The 18,402-nt window shown below is 37.5% G+C and overlaps 1 protein-coding gene across 3 annotated transcripts in view; it reads left to right on the top strand.

Annotated features, from left to right (window-relative positions):
- RALGAPB (Ral GTPase activating protein non-catalytic subunit beta) overlaps positions 1-18,402 on the top strand; it is an 84,918-nt gene that overhangs the window by 21,845 nt on the left and 44,671 nt on the right. For 2 of the 3 annotated variants that reach the window (XM_081832790.1, XM_081832789.1), the window contains exons 5-13: positions 1,438-1,624; positions 4,718-4,849; positions 5,506-5,684; positions 7,131-7,279; positions 7,409-7,625; positions 11,101-11,302; positions 14,115-14,282; positions 14,817-14,931; positions 15,315-15,462. In XM_081832790.1, coding sequence (XP_081688916.1) covers positions 1,438-1,624; positions 4,718-4,849; positions 5,506-5,684; positions 7,131-7,279; positions 7,409-7,625; positions 11,101-11,302; positions 14,115-14,282; positions 14,817-14,931; positions 15,315-15,462 — 1,497 coding nt within the window. Of the gene's footprint in view, positions 1-1,058; positions 1,184-1,437; positions 1,625-4,717; positions 4,850-5,505; positions 5,685-7,130; positions 7,280-7,408; positions 7,626-11,100; positions 11,303-14,114; positions 14,283-14,816; positions 14,932-15,314; positions 15,463-18,402 lie in introns of all 3 variants that reach the window. The other variant, XM_081832791.1, reaches the window with a different exon arrangement.

The raw sequence follows: 18,402 nt of genomic DNA, 5'->3' as shown, positions 1-18,402 counted from the left end.
GATTTTGCTAATGTAGGGAGAGACTCAGTGTGTTAATGCATATTTGATAATGATAGGAACAGTAGGTTTTGTTTAGTCTATTAAGATAGAGCCTATATAAGAAACAACTAACTGAAGTAGAACCTGTAAGTACTGTACCTGATTACAAAGTAGTTATCAAAGTAGACGCTGAAAACTTGACAGCTACAGAAGATATTTTGTTCAGCAAATGAAACATATAAAATCTTAAGGGTTCTATTTGGAGATGTGACAGGATGCCACTCATTACCTTGTCATTAAGAAGCCTCCAGTTTTATGCCTTCAGAATGTATTTTAGAGGCCCTGCTGTGTATGTTACAGCACAGTGTACACAAATTGTAAGTTGATATTCTAGTTCTAGGTTCCCTTGTTGCCTATTCATCTGTGTAGTCTCTTACTACAGACATGCAAGTGTGCACTTGTGATCTCGCACAAATGCAGTGTCCAGGAAAGTATCTAAAGGAAATCACAGAATTCCACTGTTGAAAGTGAGTCCATAGTAGGAATACCTTGTCTGTTATGATGATAGCTAGCCAGTCATTGACTCATTAGCTCTTTGGTACACAGTCTCCATGCCAGGGATCTCAGCAACTCAACGCAGGCAGTTTCTCCCCTTCTGGGGCTCATTGTTGAAACTTCATTTTTGCTTATTTGAAATATGCATCCTTACAACTTTTCCTACTAATCCCAAGTTTGCCTTGTGGAGCTATGCAGAGCACAGACTACTGGGTTTCTCCCTGGTTCCGGGGCTCAGAGCAGAGGAACAGGTCTGTTTTTCATGGTTGAGCCTCTGTCCTGCACAGCACCGGTCCTTTTGCTCCCTTCTTTGTCTCCCTCTCCCCGAAGGGTAGCTTTCAAACACCTGAAAGTTTTACAACAAAAGTTGGAGGTAGAAAGACCTGAGTATTTATTTGCTCTGATTCCTTCACTTACTGACTTTGTAAACTCGGAGGTTACTTAAATTTTCTCATCTAAGTTTTCTCTTCTTCAAAATGTGTTTAATTGATAATTGGTAAAAGATATAAATATCTATCTTGCAGAATTAATGTGAGGAATACGTGAGGTCATGTGCATAAACCAGTCAGCACAGAAACTGACCCAGTAGTCACACATCCTAGACATTCGTCCTTCCCCTTCTCCTCTGTGTCTGTCCCACTTGCTGAAGGTAAAGATCTTTGATAAGAACCAAGCAGGGTGACTTGAAAACTTGATAAATGATAATTGGTTGATGTAGTCATGATTTTCTTCATAGGAGCTCCTAAGAATAGTTTCTCATTCCTACTTAATAAGTGGCTATTTGAAAGTCAGAACTTAACATTGCAGTTATTTTGATTTTTTGACCACTTATCCTGAATCAATGAATTAAAGGTTTTTCTTTAAAAATAAGTATGCCAAAGATGTTTTCTTTTTGTTGGTAAGGTGGCATTGCTGAGAATCTAGCAGAGAAGTTGATCGGTGTTCTCTTTGAGGTTTGGTTACTAGCTTGTACTCGGTGCTTCCCAACACCACCTTACTGGAAAACAGCCAAGGAGATGGTGGCAAACTGGAGGCACCACCCGGCAGTGGTGGAGCAGTGGAGCAAGGTCACCTGTGCGCTCACTTCAAGGTAGGTCACTCTCATTGACTTGCCTGCCTTCATCTACCTGGTCTAAGGCAGCTTGCTTCTAGTTCCATGTCTTCCTGGAATTCACGGAATATGTTGTGAGAAGCCTGTATCCTGTGTCTGTTATTACTTGCATTTTAGGTACAGAAGCAAGCCACTTCTTAAATATGGATATAGCAGTTTGGCTACTGCCTGGCAAATTTAAAACCTTTCAGATTAAGCAAGTATGGAGAAGCAGTGTGGAGAAGAATTCTGTACCCTGCCTCCCTTGCCAAAATCCCATTCTTAATCTGATTACTAAAATACCATGATTATTATTTTAAAAAAACCATAGAGGGGCGCCTGGGTGGCTCAGTTGTTAGGCGTCTGCCTTGGGCTCAGGTCGTGATCCCAGGGTCCTGGGATCTAGTGCCGCATTGGGCTCCCTGCTCACTAGGGAGCCTGGTCTCCCTCTCCCACTCCCCCTGCTTGTGTTCCCTCTCTCGCTGTGTGTCTGTCAAATAAATAAATAAAATCTTTTAAAAAATAAAAATAAAAGAAAATGTGTTCTCTCTCTTGCTCTCTCTCTGTGAAAATAAATAAATAAAATCTAAAAAAAAAAAAAAAGAGAGAAAAGAAACAAAGGAGACTTAACCATATCAGAAGTACACCATGTCACTATTTGATCCTAGGTTTAAAACAAAAAAAAATAAAAATAAAAAAATAAAAGAAAATGAAAAACCATAGAAAGGTATGAAAAAAGTTAAGTTCACTAGAAATCCTATTATATATATTTATACATAGTTTTACAGAAATGAGACATCCTATAATGTGCTATATTATAACACAAGTAGGTAGTTTGTTATAATAATTTTACCTTTTTTACCATTTATATGTAATGTGAGTAAACTTTAGGCTTTATTTTTTTTCAGACTTGTTTTTTCATTTCAATTCTACGTATTTTTTTCCCTACAGATTTTATTTATTTATTTGAGAGAGTAGAGAGAGAGCACAAGAGCAAGGTGAGGGGCAGAGGGAGAAGCAGACTCCCCGCTGACCAGGGAGCCTGATGCAGGGCTCGATCCCAGGACCCCAGAATCATGACCTGAGCTGAAGGCAGATGCTTAACCGACTGAGCCACCCAGGCGCCCTCAACTCTACATATTTTAATATGTAACTCTAAAAGATGAGGATTCTTTTTAAAACAATCACGGTACAATTATCATACCTAAAAAATTTTAACAGTTCCTTTAATATCAGTTAGCCATTCAGTGTTTAAATTTCCCTTGCATGCCTCCTTTTTTTTTTCTTTTTATGGTTGATTCCATTGAATCAAAACAAGCAAGGTTCTTAAGCCTATCTTAAAACTATAGGTTCCTACTCTCTCATTTTTATTTCTTTGGGGTTTTTGTTGTTGAAGAAACTGGGTTGTTTGTCTTAGAGTGCTTCCACATTCTGAATTTTTCTGATTATGTGCTAGTTGTGTTGTTTCTCTGTCCTCTGTGTTTCCTGTCAGCTGGCATTTAGATCTAGAGACTTGATCTGATTTAGATTTGTAGAGGGGAGAGCAGTGTGAAGGCAGGAACAAATAACTTATAGGTAGCATTATGTATCAGAAAGTAGACTGGTCTTTTTCTGAGTTAATGAAATGTTTATGTTTATATCTTTATCACTATTTAAGGTAAAAAAAATGGAAGTTTTGGAATATTCTTTTTATTGTTATATTGTAGTGAATGTCAAAATTATAAGTCTATTTTTAAATAATGCTTAATTAAGTATAAATGAAAAATAAAGGAAAAAAAACAAAACAAAAATTTTTAGCAACCAAAAAAAATAGTCATCTAAATAATATCTGTATCATGTTAAATAAGTCAACTAATTTCTGCTCCAAAAAAATAAATAATACTTCTTTTTATCTTGATTATAAAAGCAATACATTCTTAAAATAGAAAATTTGGAAGATATAGGGAAAAATATCCATCACTTACAGATAGCCAGTGTTGTTAACATTTTAATGTATTTTTTCCATTTCTCTTTATTAAAAAAAATTGAGATTATTCTATATAGTATTATCTGTTTTTTTAATTTGATTCTTGTCCCATTAATTACAAGTGCCTTTTCCATTCTTAAATCTCGAGATCATATTTTTAATGCCTTTGTAGTTTTTCATTATATAAATGAAATTATAATTTATTTAATAATTGTTCAGACATTTATGTTCTTTAAAAATGTTGATATGAATACTTTATACAAAGTCTGTGTGTATTCTGGTTATTTCAGTAAGATGTAATTTCTAGATATAAGATGATTGAGTCAAAGTTTAAATACATTTGGAATAGTACTATTAAATTAAGTAATTGAATTGCTGAATTACTTTTAAGGTACACTATAAATTCTGAACTTCATGCAAGTTATATAGCAGTTATGGATAAATTACAGCTTAGTTGTGTTGAAGGAGTTTGCAGTGGGATGAATCTTTTAAAAATAATTTAAATAACAATTTATATTACAATTATATAACTATATAAACATCAGTTTCATATTATATGATTATACAATTTGCTCATGTTATTTGCAATTATTCATAAATAAAATTTAATAATTCATAATTTGTAATTTGATAATATATGATTTGTAATTTTATAAATTATGAAATTATATCACATATAATTTTATATATCACATATTATATATTTAAAAGCTGTTATATAAAGTATAAGATCATAATGTGATACATATCTAATGTATAACATTATATATATAGTTTTATAAATTATAGATACATTTGTAATATAAATTATATAACAATATAAATAGGTATGTAACTAAATAACAAATAATTTTTAAAACAAATACATTATTCAAATGTTGAAACATTTTTTTTTAATCTTACAAAACTGGAAATCCCCTTATAGTTTGTTTCTTATCAACAAGCGTTTTCATTTATCTTATTCACTTCCGTGAGGTATAATACACGTCATCTATTTTCTCTTGTATTTCTGTTATCATATTTTAATATTTAGTATTTTAATACTTAATACATATTTTAATACTTTAATATATTTTTCATTCTGCTAAGAAAGGAACTTGGTATTATGCATTTTTTTTGTATTTCAGATTGCTACGCTTTACATATGGTCCTTCATTTCCTCCATTTAAAGTTCCTGATGAAGATGCCAGTCTGATCCCTCCTGAAATGGATAACGAGTGTGTAGCACAGACATGGTTTCGCTTCTTACATATGTTAAGGTACTATTATTTAGTATCGTGTGTGCTCTTTCCCTGGTGTCTTAGGGCAGGAACCATGCTGTAACTTTTGTGTTGGTGCTCAGTGTGTGACGGCTAAGTACAGCCCTCAGATGGAGCCACGTTGGACAACAGGCCCATCTACATCATTGCCTCCTGCTCTCCCTGTCCCAGCAGAGTCAGGCTGCCCTCAGCTGCACTCAGTCTGCAGTCTCTAGAAGCTTGTCCCCTGTGGTACATGTAACGTTTGTTCTCATGCCTACTGCTGCAGCCTTGATATTATCTCTCCCAGGACCTGCTCTCTCTTTATAGTAATTCTGTTCAGTTCAGTTTTATTGCTTCTTACTTTTCTCTCTACTAGCTACATCCTTGTGTCCTGTGGAACTTTTGTTCTGTTGCATACTGCCCTAATTCTTAAACCATTTTCTCTCCATATCTTCTCATTCTGGTTTGACTGGCCTCATTTTTTTGTTTGTGTTTCTAAATTACCCTTTTTATAAATTAGGGATGTTAACTATTCTCTTTTTTCCCAGTTTGTGTTTTTCATCTTTCAGTGATTTCAGTTTCTTTAAAATGTCTTTTTCTATGATCATTTTCTATTTTCCTTTAAAATTAGAAAGCCTTTCTGTATAATTAATTCTTTTTCTCTTTTTTGATAGTAATCCCGTGGATTTGAGTAACCCAGCCATTATAAGCTCAACTCCCAAATTTCAGGAACAGTTCTTAAATGTGAGCGGAATGCCACAAGAATTGAATCAGTATCCCTGCCTTAAACATCTGCCTCAAATATTTTTTCGTGCCATGCGTGGAATCAGCTGTCTGGTGGATGCATTCTTAGGTGAATTTTGTGTATGTTGCTAAATGTTTGGAGACCTACATGTAGATAACTCTAGAGTATAGATTTAGAAACTTACGGAAAGCCCAAAAAAAAAGATGAACAGATTTGATTACAAATGACAAAGAAGGAAGAATTATTTGCAACAAATGTAATAGTTGAAGGCTTTCGTTGTCTTTATATAAATAGATCAAAATATGTTAAGAAAAAGAATAAGACTTGGTAGATAAATGGACAAAGGATATGAATAAATGATTTGCAGAATCCAAGAAAATACAGATTAAAATACATTAGGTATCAATTTTTTGTGTGTCACTGGGAAGCAGATTAGACCTTTTGTGAACCACTGTTTTATTTTATTTTTTTAAAGATTTTATTTATTTATTTGACAGAGAGAGAGCAAGAGAGGGAACACAAGCAGGGGGAGGGGGAGAGGGAGAAGCAGGCCTCCCGCGGAGCAGGGAGCCCGATGTGGGACTCGATACCAGGACCCTGGGATCATGACCTGAGCCGAAGGCAGACGCTTAACGACTGAGCCACCCAGGCGCCCCGTGAACCACTGTTTTAAACCATTTTGGGGCAACTGAGTGGCTCAGTCAGGTAAGTGTCTGCCTTCGGCTCAGGTCATGATCCCAGGGTCCTAGGATCGAGCCCCATATCGGGCTCCCTGCTCAGTTGGGGGCCTGCTTCTCCCTCTCCCTCTGCCTGCCGCTCCCCTTGCTTGTGCGCTCGTTCTCTGTCTCTCTCAAATAAATAAAATCTTTAAATAAAAAACCTATTTTTCACATTTTAGGAATGTGAAAAGTCTACTTTTAACCTCCCGAAAGGCAATGATATTTAATATCTGTTTTTTCTAAAACATTTATTATGTGCACTTGTTAATACATTACATAGGTAATATATTATTCAAATTAAGTTTGGCCACATAACAACCAAAAATACCAGTGGTTTGAACAGGGTAGTTTATTTTCACATATGGTAAGGCCAGGGCTAGGCAGTATAGGGCTGCTATAGCTATTCCATTATTGTAAGGGACCCAAGGCCCTTCTGTCTTGTGGCTCTTTGTGTACTCTCTCATGGGCCGTGATGGTTAAATGAGTTCCAACCATCCTGTTCAGGAATTAGGAAGGGAGGAGAGTCTGTACTTGATTGGTCTTTTTAAGATTTCTTGGAATACCCACCCAACAATCACCCACTTCTCTATGGTCAGAACATGGCCACATGTAGCTGTAAGGGAGGCTAGAATATGTAGGTGTGTATTTGGGGTAGCCATGTCCAGCTGAAGTTTGTGTTCTGTAACTCAGGAGGAAAGAACGAATAGATACTGGGAGGCAGCTAGCAGTGTCTGCTGCAGTCTGTCCTGAGCCTTCACTGGTGTTATTTGAGGCGGATTTTCTAACCACGTGTTTGAAACTATGAAGAATAACGCCACTGGTTTTTTTCTTAAAGGCATTTCTAGACCCCGGTCAGACAGTGCTCCGCCAACACCCGTGAACAGATTAAGTATGCCTCAGAGCACTGCTGTCAATACCACCCCACCACATAACCGGAGGCACCGGGCTGTTACTGTGAATAAGGCCACCATGAAGACAAGCACAGTAAGAGCTTTCGTCTCCATCTTTATGCTGTATAAAGTTGACTTTTTAATCTGCCAACATTTTAGAAAAGTCCTGCTGTTTTCTCAAACTTTTCTTGAGTGTGGATATATTCTTGTACTCCTCTAACAGGTTAGTACTGCTCATGCCTCGAAAGTCCAGCACCAGACATCCTCCACCTCTCCTCTGTCAAGTCCCAATCAGACTAGTTCTGAACCCCGGCCACTGCCTGCCCCTCGGAGACCAAAGGTTAACAGCATCTTGAATCTCTTTGGATCATGGTTATTTGATGCAGCATTTGTTCACTGTAAACTTCATAATGGGATAAACAGAGACAGCAGCATGACTGGTAAATATTGCTCAAGAAATATGTTATCACTTTTTTCTTTTCTTTTTTTTTCTTTTTAATCTTTCCTACCTGCAAGATTAATATGTATCTTAAAAAGCTTTCTGTCTCTGACCAAGCAGTGTCTTGTGTTTAACCCCTTCCAGCTGCAGTAACAGAATTTGGAAGTTGTCCTACCTGTCCTTTTTATGTCTATGAGGTTTGGCTTTTGTCTGGTTTTATTAGACACACTTCAGGTTAGCCACTTTTTGTTGAATCAAATTCCTTTCAGTAGGTGGCCGGAAGTTCCCTTCATGTCAGCCAGGATAATAATATTGATAGTAAGAATTAAAGATTTTGACCAGAAATTTATTCACAAGAAGTGTTTTCTTAGATGCTGACTGACAGCCATTCACTTATTAGTACATAAAATATTAGAAAATTTCTGCTTCATCAAAAAAACTTCTCAGGTTTTAGTCTAGAGAACTTTATTTCAGGGCACACTTTAAAAAATACCATTTGCTCTGGAACTAAATAAGACTGGTGGCGAATTAATAACTCAACCCTGATATCTTCATTTAGATTTTATTACAGAAATGACACTATTTAAATGAAATCTGATTGACTTGGAAGTAGTGGTATAGCGTGCAGGATGGGAATGTGGGGTAGTGCAGAATGTACTGGATATTTATGACATGTCTTATAGAGAACAATAATCATGGATAGCAGTTATTGAGCTGCAATGACTTTGTGCCCAGACACCATGTTATATGCACTAATGAATGTACTGGTTGTTTGGTAAGAAAGCACTTTTCCAACTGGGGTTAGATGTAGGTTGAGAGAAAAGGATGCCTAATTGCTTTAGTTTATGCATCTCTAGGGAGAGTATTAGTTCCAAGGATTAAAACTAATATGATGACCATAAAGGTCTCTGCTTTCTCTCAGAAATGCATTCTTAATCATCTCAGAACTAAGGTCTATATGAGCATTATACATGTCTAATCATTTTGGATGTCCTTACAAATCTTTTAAATAATTTAAAAAGGTGTGAATATTAAGATATTTTTTGGGAGTATAATTTGAGATTGCATGTTTGAGTTTAGATTCCTTTGTTTATTTTTTCAAATTCAGACACTTTATATTCTACCATTTCCATATTATATTTTATTTATAAGTTTGAAAGTAGTGCTTATGTATGGATAAGTAAATGTACTTATGACTAAATGAAGACTTTTAGAGAACCATTTTTGGCTTATATTTTCTTATGTTCATGTGCCTTATATTTTGAGTTTTCTGAACCATGCTTATATTTATTAATTCATATTGTATTTTCTAGAATGAATCAGTCATATTTTTAATTTTTATTTTTATTAAGGTGCAATTCTTACAGTTGTAACTTTTGGGTATCAAGCTATTGACACTAAAATCCCTGAATCCAGTATGGCTCAATCTCCTGCCTCCTTGGCTTGCTTAAAGGGAATATACAGATCTTCTCACTCTCTAGGGAGTTTGTAACAGCTTTGCTCACCCTCTTGTGCCAAAAGATGGATAATTCAGAAAATATGTGGGCAACCAATTTTTACTTTTAACTCTTAACATCTTCCTTGGTACAGAAAAGATAGAAGCTCCTCTTTCCCCTATTGTGTTTGGAGATGAGAAAGGCTGTTACATTACCCAGGAGATAGGAGGTTTCCTGGTATTTCACTGGGTTTGAGTGCTATTGGGTGCTGCTCTTGAAGTCGTGGGGGTGGGGTTGGAGGGGCGGGGGTGGAAGGTTCGGAAATACTAACACTGTTAGTCTGTTTTCTAAGTACTGGCTGCCATCAAGGAATTCTGCCATGCAGTTCACCTCTAACTTAAAATGTTTGCTTCTATGAACTGGTTAGCTCTAGACTGATGTGACATTACACTGTAGTTTGTGAAAGTAACATTGAGCTGGGAAGGGTTAATGAACTAAAATTTTAATGCACGTTATTGGCAGTTCAAAACCTCAATTCTTTGTAGTTGTGTAATTTTCTTTGTTCATTGTTTTGCATGATACAAAAATCATAATTTTGGATCTGAATGCACAATTTCCTGTTTTTGAACTAGCTTGTGGTATCATAAAGCTTTTAATCTAACTTTTAAAAAGCTAAAAAGCTTCTTAACTTATTGTAAAATTTCACCATCTTTGAAGTATTTTATAATTACTGCTGTCCTTTGATTTGTTTCCATTTATTTCTATTATCTTGCAGCATCTTTTATCCAAATTCTTCTTTCTTATAAATCTTGTAAGTAGGAACCAGAAGCTTCTCCTTAATTGCAGTCATGTTTTTATTTTTTTCATAATTCCATTAAAAAATTTGATTGTCATTGTCTCTTGTAGTTTTTGCACTTGGGAAGAAAAATACTTTTCTGTGTTTTGAATGGGGAAGATTGTTGGCAAAAGCAAATTAATCTGCCTGAATCAGTCCCATTATTTCTGTACACTAGTCTGGTCATGTCATGAATTCCAGGACTTTGCACTAACTGTGTTTTGGCTTTTTAATTTTTTTTTTTAAAGCTTTAAGCTTATTTTTATACAGATTTAGTGTTTGATTTGTATGCATTCTGCATGTAGTGTTTTTCAAATGTATTATTGCTGGATAGCTTTTTCAGGACTAAAAATGGCTCATGGGAAGTTGCATAAAGATTTATGCTTGACTCTGCATTCTATTAAAACTATTACAAAATAATTTAAACATTTCATGTGGAGTGATAAAAGATTTCAGAGTGATTATTCAATACACTGTGAAATCTTTTGTTAAAAATAAAAGCAACAAAAGCAACTTTCAAAGGGCTTCTGTTTCAGTGACAACGAATGACCATGATAATCTTTCTTACCAATCCAATTTTCTGATTTATCAACCTCAAGTTAGCTGCTGTCTGTGGTTGTTAAAATTTATTCTCATTTTGCTTGGTTGGGCAATTCTTTGGTGTGTGTTTTGGATTTGGGTGGGTGGTGGGAATGCTCTCTCTTCCTCCCTCCCCATTTCTCATCCTTACTTTGCCCTCTCCCTAAAGTATACAAACTGGCATGGGCTTGCCCATTCACTTATGATGTCTGTCTGGGGTAGTGTGTAAATTGAAGTAGCTATTTTTCTTAATGTTTAAGCATCATTCTACAGGGGGAGGAAAAAGCAGAATAAATAACAGAAAACCCAAATTCTTTTATTATATATCTGTATTGACATACAGATATATACACATGTACTCTGCTGATCAAAAATTTAGTTGAAAAATGCTTCTAGTAGAATCTATTAAACTGATAATACCAGTGTAAATTAATTGTTGCCATTTTCAAAGAAGATTTCAGAGAGCCCCTTTTTAAAAAAATAAGACGTAGTTGCCAAACAAAAGCATTACTGAATTCTATTTAAGTAAAATTTAATGACACCAACACTTGATCTTTGTGTCCAGGGTCCCATGAGCCTATTTGCATATTGACAAATATAATAAAATGCTCCTTTTCTCTCCTCAGCCATTACAACACAAGCTAGCATGGAGTTTCGACGGAAAGGGTCACAAATGTCCACAGACACCATGGTTTCCAATCCTATGTTTGATGCAAGTGAATTTCCTGATAACTATGAAGCAGGAAGAGCTGAGGCTTGTGGGACACTGTGTAGGATTTTTTGTAGCAAGAAGACTGGAGAAGAGATTCTGCCAGCTTATTTATCCAGGTCTTAGAATTTTTTCGTTTATTTTTCCATTTATATAGTTTTGATAGTGAAACTCTATTATAGCATGGCTTGGTAGGCTGAAGTGATAAGTAAATTTTGGTCTGAAATACTTGCAAATGTCTGTAAGTAATTGGAATTTTTGCTTGAAATTCTTGCATTTTACCTGCCTCATCAAATTTGGTAAAGATCCTTAAGATGCTTTTTATTTTAGAAGTATTATTTATTTCATTATATTTTACTTTTATTAATGATGGAGAGATTTGGAAGGATCACATTACTTAAATAAATTTTTAGCACAGTATTAGGCACTATAAATGGTCCAGAAATGTTAGCTGTAAATCTCGTCTCTGAGGAGCTTATTTTCTCAAGTGAGCAAAGCCATGTACTTAAGTAACAATGATCCAAATAGTAATGGGAAGTTGGTAGGAGAGAGGCAGAGATCGAGTGCTGTGGGCATTCAGAAGCAGCAGCAGTATACACTTACCCCAGGGGTTCAGGAAACAGTTCCAGAGGATGGGATGATTGTGCTGGACTTAAAAAGGATGGGTAGTGTTCAGCCTATGTTAGCAGGTTGGGTAGGGTCCTCTTATCCAAATCGGTGACTTCAGCCATCTTGGTGAATGGCTCTGGCAGCCATTTAGTTGCTCAGGCCAGAAACTAGGAGTCATTTTAGACTCTTCTCCCTCTTTATCTTTGGATGGTGAACAACTCCTGCCTTTCTGTTACTTAACCCTCTTTCTAATCTCTCCACTCTGTCCTCACCATGACACTTTAGACCTTGTCACTTTTTTCCTAAATTAATTTGTAGTGGCCTCCTATTTTTCTTGACTCTGTTTTGCTTTCCTGAACTGATCATTCGCATAGCTGCTAAAGTGATCAACAAGAACATTCAGGTGTCTGTACCTGCTGGGTTCTCAGGAATGAAGATTAAACTGAATCAGAGGGAACTGAGTGCAGAATCCTATAGGCCTGAAACAGAAAGGTACATACAGGCAGCTGATCAGGGGTATCTTAATAGGTTCTTGGCTTTAAGTAACAGGAAACTCCTCAATGTGATTTAAGCAAAAATGGTAATGACTTATGAGAAACTGTGCTATTTAATACATTCTAAGGTTAGGACATGCACCAGGGCCTCACAAAGGGCAGGGATGAGAAACTAGAAAGTGTTCAAGGAACAAAACAACTTCCTTTCTGTTTCTCTGTCTTCATGGTCTCCCATGCTTCATTCTTCTCTTCTCTGCAGATTATTTTCTTATATTCAGTATGCCTCTGAGTTCCCAAATTCCATGACTTTGGTCTAGATGACCAGCGGGGCCAGTTAGCATTTCTGAAGCCTAATTTCAGATTCCTGGGAAAGAGGATCTGATTAATCAGGTGTCTTCCTCTGGTCTAGCCAGCAACAACTGTGAGGGTGGGTCACACGAAGTGCTGGAGCTCATCCCTTGTGGTGGGGGCATAGTCTCAGGAGGGAGACTATGGGTTGGGGAGATACTCCAAAGAGTAAATAGCAATAAGGGAGAAGGCTGTGATCGTGAGCTTTCTGTCTGGCCCCTAAGACTGGATGGGTGGGAGTACGACCACCTGAAAGAGCAGATTTGTTAGAGGGCAAGTGATGAATTAGTTATGAAACTATTGAGTTTGAGATGCCTGTAGGATATTAATCAACAAATATTTAAGTTCCTACTGTGTGCCAGACACTGTGCATAGGAAGTACTGGAGTAATCAGTACAAATTATCAGTAATCAATAATTAGACATGACCTGCTTTCAGGTATCCAACACACTTTTGGTTAACAGATCTGGGGCTCACTTGAGAGGCATGGGCTAGAGATTGGTTTGGTTATATTCAGGAGCTTAAAACCAGGTTAGTACGAGAGAGAGCTTATTAGAGAGTGGAGCTTGACAGCCTGATGGATACCAGTATAGGAGTCAGGTGGAGTAAGAGGGTCTATTACAGAAAACATCTACAGAGGTCACAGAAGGAAAAGAAGAGAAGAAGGGAGTAATTAAAGGGTTGAATGCTTTAAAAAAGGCAGAGGAAGTTAAGACTTAGACATGTCTTCTGGATTTAGCAGTTGAGTGGCTCTTGGTTATTTGCTGACATGGTTTCAACTGATTCTAGGAGGAGAAGCTAGATTGCAGTGTGCTGAGTAGTGACCGGGAGGTGAGGAAGTTGTTTCCCGAATAGGTTTGTGGAGAAAAGTGCCTCATGGTAGTAGAAGAGTTTACCGATATAGTTGCTCTTAAATGATGGAAGATCGAATACTTAGTTGATTGGGGGTTAGGAGAGGAGGATAAAAGAAAGTGGGCTCAGGATTATTCCTAAAAGGAGTCTTACTCAGACTCACCTCCATGTCGTGGTAAATGCAGGGTTGAAAGGTTTCTTTCTTTCATTGTCACCCCGGAAATGATGGGGAAAGAGAAAAGCCACAACACACACTTTTTTTCTTCTTCAGGAATTGGGAAAGGTTGCAAAATTTTACTGGCATGGAATTCAGTTCACTAATTACTAATTACTCCAGTCATTTGTCTTGTTTTGGTGACTTCATTTGCAGGCACCTATAACTGAGTTGCAAGGCTTAACACTTCAAGAAGGTGTAATAGACATGAATCTTTTTTCTCTTTTCATTGGGAAAGATAATTTGGTTTTTAGTATATTTGCTTTTGAATTGTTCTAAGTCTAGTAACACCTCTTAAAGGATAGAAGTAGTGAAGAATGGAAATAGACTTTCAGATGACTGTGTAGAAAATATTAATAATTATGAAAATAATTGATCAGCAGTTTATTTAAAATTTTTTTCTTGCTTTCCTAGATTTTACATGCTTTTAATTCAAGGTTTGCAGATAAATGATTATGTGTGCCATCCTGTCTTGGCCAGCGTTATTCTAAACTCCCCTCCTTTGTTCTGCTGTGACTTGAAAGGGATTGATGTTGTGGTTCCTTACTTTATTTCAGCTCTTGAAACCATTTTGCCTGACAGGTAAGTTCTCACTCTGTACTAGCATATCACTTGTTGGGTTTGGCCTGGTCTGTTTTGGTGCTTCCTCCCCAGTTTCCTTATTTATCCTGTGCAGTTGTCTTTATAGCCCAAGGGGACTCAGGTCACATTACGTGAGCATAGAACATCCAGATATACCTCATCCCTGAATTCATTTAGTTCTAATTTGTCCTGGGCATGTTGAATCCTTTTTGGCCTGGTTTAGAGGGCTAAGAACAACCCCAGCCCAGAGGTCCTACTTTTATAGAGTAGATCATACATTTGAAATCAATCAGATTCTAGTTTAATTCTCTAACAGTTTAACGTAGAAATTCACACACATGCACACATACACACACCCCGCAGAATATAAACTCAGTGGAAAGTAGTTACTGCATTCTTTATGAAACCAAATCCAGTGCTTATATTGTGAAAAATTGACATAATGTATATTTGGCAATAGCTAAAAACAAGCTTTGGTTTGGAAATACCAATAGCTATTTCTTTTTTTCTTTCTTTCTTTTTTTTTTTTGGCAGAGAACTCTCAAAATTCAAAAGCTATGTAAATCCAACAGAATTGAGAAGATCTTCCATTAATATCCTCCTTTCTTTGTTGCCCCTCCCACATCATTTTGGCACAGTCAGATCTGAGGTAATGTTTTATTAAAGTTTTTTATATTCTATATTCTGTTTTGTGTGGTTAAATCTGTCACATTGTACTTTAAAAATGGAACATGAGCTTTTTAAAACTTTTCTCAGATTATTTCAATCAAATCGACAAAGCTGATTTATTGTGGTATTTCTTCTTTCAGCCAGCCAGCATGCCTTGGTCTACTATTTCAGGTGGCGATAGCTAGTGACAGCTAATAATAACACATGTTGAGTGAGTTAGTGCCAGACTTAGCACAGGAGCTAGTACTAGTCAGATTGAAACCCTTGCTTGTTAGCCTGGTCTCTTTGTCCACTGTAGGAGTTGTCACATGGGCATAGTGCACCACAACAGTTGATGTTGAATATTATTTGTTTCTTCCATAGGTGGTCCTGGAAGGAAAGTTTAGTAATGATGACAGCTCTTCATATGATAAACCAATAACTTTTTTGTCCCTGAAGTTGAGACTTGTGAATATACTAATAGGTGCCTTGCAAACGGAAACGGACCCCAACAACACTCAAATGATACTAGGTTTGTGTTCACACATTTTTTTGTAAGTGAACCCACACACTGTTGACCCCAGGCATGCTTGGAAGGCAGGGGTCAGTGATGAAGCCTGAGCCTAATACAGCTCTACTTATTCTGAATCAGAGGCAGAATTTGTTTGCTTTTATATGTGAAAAAGTTTAAAGGGGTGAGAAGAGGGAAGGGGAAAGCATTATAGTTGTTTTAGGGGGTCATTTTTGCTTAGTTTTATTTGTGTTATTTTTCTCTTTTCCTCTTGCCTTTCCTCTCTCCTCCTGTCCCCTTACCCCCTTCCTCTTCCCTCTCTCCTCTTTCCTTCCCTCCCTTACATCTGCGTTTTCCTCTGCCTCCTGCCCATTATGTCCATGGGGAAAAAATTTTGAGTTGGGTGTAAATCTGGAAGCTATGTCAGAACCCTACCAGGAGGAAACTGAGAAGTAGCTGTTGCTGTGCTTCCTTCCTTTTTCCTTAATGTTCTCTGTTGGTCTCCTGATCGTACTGATTCTCTGTTTTATTTTTTTTTTAATTTTTTTAAAGATTTTATTTATTTGACAGAGAGACAGCGAGAGAGGGAACACAAGCAGGGGGAGTGGGAGAGGGAGAAGCAGGCTTCCCGTGGAGCAGGGAGCCCAGTGCGGGGCTCGATCCCAGAATCCTGGGATCAAGACCTGAGCCGAAGGCAGACGCCTAACGACTAAGCCACCCAGGCACCCCTCTCTGTTTTATTTTTATTAAAAAAATTTTTGTTTAAGATTTTATTTATTCATCAGAGAGAGAAAGAGAGGGCACAAGCAGGGGGAGCGGCAGGCAGAGGGAGAAGCAGACTCCCTGCTGAGCAGGGACACCCCCCCCCGCCCACCGATGCAAGACTTGATCCCAGGACTCTGGGATCATGACCTGAGCCAAAGGCAGACGCTTAACTGACTGAGCCACCCAGGTGTCCCTGATTCTCTGTTTTAAATGGCTCCTCATCATTATGCCCACTGCCGTATTTTAAGCCCCCATTATTTGTCAGTTGATTACTACAACTGAACAACTGTCTCTTTCTGTACTTCTGGCTTTTTTTTTTTTTTTTTTTTTTTACTTCTGGCTTTTCATCAAAGCCAGGAGCGTGGCCCTAGGTATAGGTGCTCTGAGGACAGTACTAAAGAACTGAATGGCATGGCTTTCATCCTTGAGCAAGTCTTATTGCAGAGATTAGAATATTCTCACAAAGTGTGAGATAATTACAGCGGGCAGAGCTGATTGCATGTCTTGTTAAATGTCTTTACTGTTGAGAGAAGAAACCAAAAGAGCAAAGAAGACTTCATGGGGGGAAGTGGAAGTTAAATTTGATCTTCTAGGGCAGAATTTGAATAGGCAGAAATGAGGTTAGGATTTCATTTCAGGAGAGGAAATGTCATGGCCAAAGAATTGGTGGTAGCAGGAATAATTGGAGTGTTTGGGAAGTATAGTATGTTATGCAGTGAGAAGGTGGAATAAATAGCGAAGAATAAATCCTTTCATTTTGAAAGAGTTGAAAGAACAGAGGTTAAATCTTGCTATGAGGGGGCCTCCAAGTTGTAGTGTTTTAGGTTATTCAGATGTATCACTTGAAATCAGATAATTTTCTACAGAGTTGTTATTTAGTTTTGCTTTACCCTTGTTTTGAAGAGCTCCATGTGTACATTTCAAGGAAGAGTCAATTGTCAACTCTTGCCGTAGATTGGCAAAGCTGTGTCTGTCCTCTCTTTATCCATTGTGGACAAGAGTACTCCCATACTGAGATGAGAAGCAGTGTGCTAGGCTCACCATCTTATTTCTGTTCTAGCCTTTCTAGGCCTGTAAGTTCCTTGATAGTAAATATGTGCAGCCTTCAGAATATGCAGACAGGGGTAACCCTGAACCATGTGGCTTTAATCATTCTTTTTTTTTTTTTAAGATTTTATTTATTATTTATTTGAGAGAGAGAGAATGAGAGACAGAGAGCACGAGAGGGAAGAGGGCAGAGGGAGAAGCAGACCCCCCGCCGAGCAGGGAGCCTGATGCGGGACTCGATCCCGGGACTCCAGGATCATGACCCGAGCCGAAGGCAGTCGCTTAACCAACTGAGCCACCCAGGCGCCCCAAGGCTTTAATCATTCTTAAAAAGCAGTCTGATCAGGGGCACCTGGGTGGCTCAGTTGGTTGAGCATCCGACTGGTGATTTCAGCTCAGATCATGATTTCATAGGTCATGGGATCAAGCCCCACATCTCGAGCCCCAGGCTCTGTGCCCTGCAAGGAGTCTGCCTGAGATTCTCCCTCTCCCTCTGCTCCTCCCCCAACTCACACCCTCTCCTTCTCTTGCTTTCTCTCCCTCAAATAAATAAATAAATAAGCAAATCTTTTAAAAAGGCAGTCTGATCAGAAAGACATAGCTGTGATTTTTATTTTGTTATTTTTCTTTTATTTCTAAAAGAACAGAATCTGTTTTTTTAAAGTATTCCATAATAATTTTTCTGTTTGTAGTAGCCTTGAAATTGAGATGCTTACATCTGGTCTTAAATATCAGTTTAAAAATATCTGATAGTGGTCATGTTTTTATATAGTTAAGTTTGACCCTCAAGTTTATTTTAGAAAATGTGGTTTTAAATCTTTGAAGGCAGATCAGAATTAGGGCATTTCTTTTTTTTTTTTTTTTTTTTAATTTATTTTTTTATTCTTATGTTAATCCCCATACATTACATCATTAGTTCTAGATGAAGTGTTCCATGATTCATTGTTCATGCACAACATCCAGTGCTCCATGCAGAACGTGCCCTCCTCAATACCCACCACCAGGCCAACCCATCCTCCCACCCCCCTCCCCTCTAGAACCCTCAGTTTGTTTTTCAGAGTCCATCGTCTCTCATGGTTCGTCCACCCCTCCGATTACCCCCGCTTCATTCCTCCCCTCCCGCTACCTTCTTCTTCTTTTTTTTCTTAA

This window comes from Leptonychotes weddellii, chromosome 10 (assembly GCF_054177405.1).
Source record: "Leptonychotes weddellii isolate Sample4059 chromosome 10, ASM5417740v2, whole genome shotgun sequence".
NCBI classification, from domain to species: domain Eukaryota; kingdom Metazoa; phylum Chordata; class Mammalia; order Carnivora; family Phocidae; genus Leptonychotes; species Leptonychotes weddellii.
This window is presented reverse-complemented; position numbering and strand designations above follow the sequence as displayed.